Source organism: Pygoscelis adeliae, unplaced genomic scaffold (assembly GCF_000699105.1).
Source record: "Pygoscelis adeliae isolate BGI_AS28 unplaced genomic scaffold, ASM69910v1 Scaffold452, whole genome shotgun sequence".
NCBI lineage: Eukaryota > Metazoa > Chordata > Aves > Sphenisciformes > Spheniscidae > Pygoscelis > Pygoscelis adeliae.
This window is the reverse complement of record NW_008824291.1, coordinates 222,768-225,146: the sequence shown is the minus strand read 5'-3', so window position 1 is coordinate 225,146 and position 2,379 is coordinate 222,768. Positions and strand designations below refer to the sequence as shown.

At 48.1% G+C, this 2,379-nt stretch overlaps 1 protein-coding gene across 1 annotated transcript in view; it reads left to right on the top strand.

The window, feature by feature from the left end:
• Positions 1 to 295: 295 nt before the first annotated feature.
• The window catches only part of SCRIB (scribbled planar cell polarity protein), a 96,661-nt gene continuing 94,577 nt past the window's right edge, over positions 296 to 2,379 (top strand). Inside the window, exons 1-4 of the mRNA XM_009318786.1 lie at positions 296 to 319; positions 381 to 498; positions 755 to 833; positions 2,211 to 2,300. Of these exons, the coding sequence (XP_009317061.1) occupies positions 296 to 319; positions 381 to 498; positions 755 to 833; positions 2,211 to 2,300 (311 nt within the window). The remainder of the gene's footprint in view (positions 320 to 380; positions 499 to 754; positions 834 to 2,210; positions 2,301 to 2,379) is intronic.

Below are 2,379 nucleotides of genomic sequence, written 5' to 3'. Positions count from 1 at the left end.
GTCTGCTGGCAAGCTGCTTTATAGTGACTTCCTCGTTGTGCTAGTATTTGAATGCCTAAGATGAACTGTTATCTTAGGAAACAAGGAACAGCTGTTTTGTATCCTACAAGGGAGGGAGAAGAGCAGTGGGATGATAGAGATGTTAAATGAATCATCAAGCTAAACTCATTAAATGCCTTTCTTCTTTCACCCTCGCCTCTTGTAGACCTTAGTTGGTGTTCTCATCTGTGCAGCAACTGCACCTTGAGGACCTCACCAGGGCTGAGGTTATGAGAAAAGGCAGTTCTCTTCAGAGATGGATGCTCAGGTTTGCCCTGAGGTGAGAAGACAGGTTTCCCACAGAACTGCTGCTGATCCAGTTTTGTTCTCTCCTGTCATAGCCTTTCTTTAGGCTTCTGAACCTGCGCAAGCTGGGTCTGAGTGACAATGAAATCCAGAGACTTCCCCCTGAGGTTGCCAACTTCATGCAACTGGTGGAACTGGACATCTCCCGTAACGGTAAGGTCAAAGCTAAATGGGGAGTGGGTACCCCACAGCCCTGCTTCTCTCAGTGTAGTAGTACTACTACTCTGTGCACTCATGTTCTGGAAGAGGCAGTACCCTTTCACAGTCCCACAGAGTGATCTCTTGTGGGTCCTGAGCTATGAAAATATGGTTGTCTTACTGTGTCTTTGGCTGTTACCAGTACCTGGTGTCCCATTTTCCATGATAGGCTCTTCTCAAGCCTCTTTTTTCTTTCACATATTTTTTCCAGACATTCCAGAAATTCCTGAAAGCATCAAATTCTGCAAATCCTTGGAAATCGCAGACTTCAGTGGGAATCCTCTCTCCAGGTAGGAAGGCATATGCAACCCTTTTGTCCAGCTGAGAATGAGAGTTGAAGTTCCTCATTCTCCCTAGCTTTCTCTGGTCTTCATCTTGTAATTGTCTTCCCTTGAAGTCAAGGCATAGGATCACCCTGCCTTTGCCAAGACCTGCAGATGTCTGCTCTCCTGGCAGGTGGAACACTCAGCATAGGGAGGAGCTGGTGTGTGCTCCCTCTTCTGCGGGGCCTATGGCTTGGATTGATGAGCCTTTAGTCATACTGTTGCCACTGGTGTGAATGGTGAGGCCTTTTGTCCTTTTGGAATAAGTTTGTTACTCTCTCCTCATCCCTTCACCCTGGTGCACAAACCAGAATGGATGTGGACTCGTTGTAGTAGAGGGGTAGAGAAAGGCCTGCATGCTATCTTTTGCTCTCTGTTAGTCCTTTTTGCTCTCTGTCTTCTTATTTATAACTTAGGATGGCTGTCCTTTGAACTCTGTGTTTCGGTGGTTTCCCCAATATCTCAGTGCCCAGAGCTATGTCCAAGAACAGGGCTCTCTGCCTTGTCTCTTCAGTCTTCTGTCTCTACAGCTCTTAATCCATGATGTTTTGGCAATTTAAGTGTGGGTCCTCTGCCTTGGTGAACCATGCTTTCAGGCAGGGGTGTCTTGATGCATTGTCTGCCAGGGTCCCTGTAGATGCCAGTTTGACTCCAGGTGCCTGCTGCCCTTTGTGCTCCTGGGCAAGCGCTGCCCAAGTCGCCCTTTAAATAGATTTAACTCTCTGGTTCCCTCTTGTGGTGCCAGACACTGCCAGAGTGGGACAAGCTTTTCGGTCGGTGAGAATCCCTGTACCACAAGAATGACCAGGACTTCTTCACTAGAAGTTATTTGTCAGTGTCTTTTTGTGGCCCAGAGTTGTAAATGTGTGTCGTGAGCAGTGGGGCAGGGAAGCTCCAGGAACTGCCTGTGAACAGCAAAGGATTTCTCCTTTTCACGGGTCTTTCCCTGTTCTATTGCACCTTGGAGCTGTTACGATGATACTACTTGGTCCTGGGGAATGCTGCACTGTCATCTGCAGAAATATCCTTAGGTGGGCATTTGGATTACGTGGTAGCCCTCCCTGCTTCCAAATTTAAATGATCACATGGCATATGCTTGAGTACTGCAGAGCCAAGTTTGCACACTTGGACACATAGTGACTTTGGTGCAAGGGGGTATTGTTGTCTTGAAAACGGGGCATATTCTGGATCAGGAGCCAGGGTCAGAGTTGGTTCCTGCTCTTCTCCTTTCTACACGTTGATACCAATTGGGATAAGACTGGCTTTTTGGAGATTTAAGTGAGGAATTTAGGGCTTGTTTTGTGCACAGAATTAATGGTGTTTTGTTCTGTCATGCTCTCACAGGCTTCCAGAGGGCTTCACACAGCTTCGGAGCCTGGGCCATTTGGCTTTGAATGATGTGTCCCTGCAGAGCCTCCCCAGTGACATTGGGAAGTGAGTATGCCCCCGTTCCTCATAACAGGGAGGAGGGTTGGGGTGGGGACACCATGCCGTTGGGGTGGCGACACTAGCA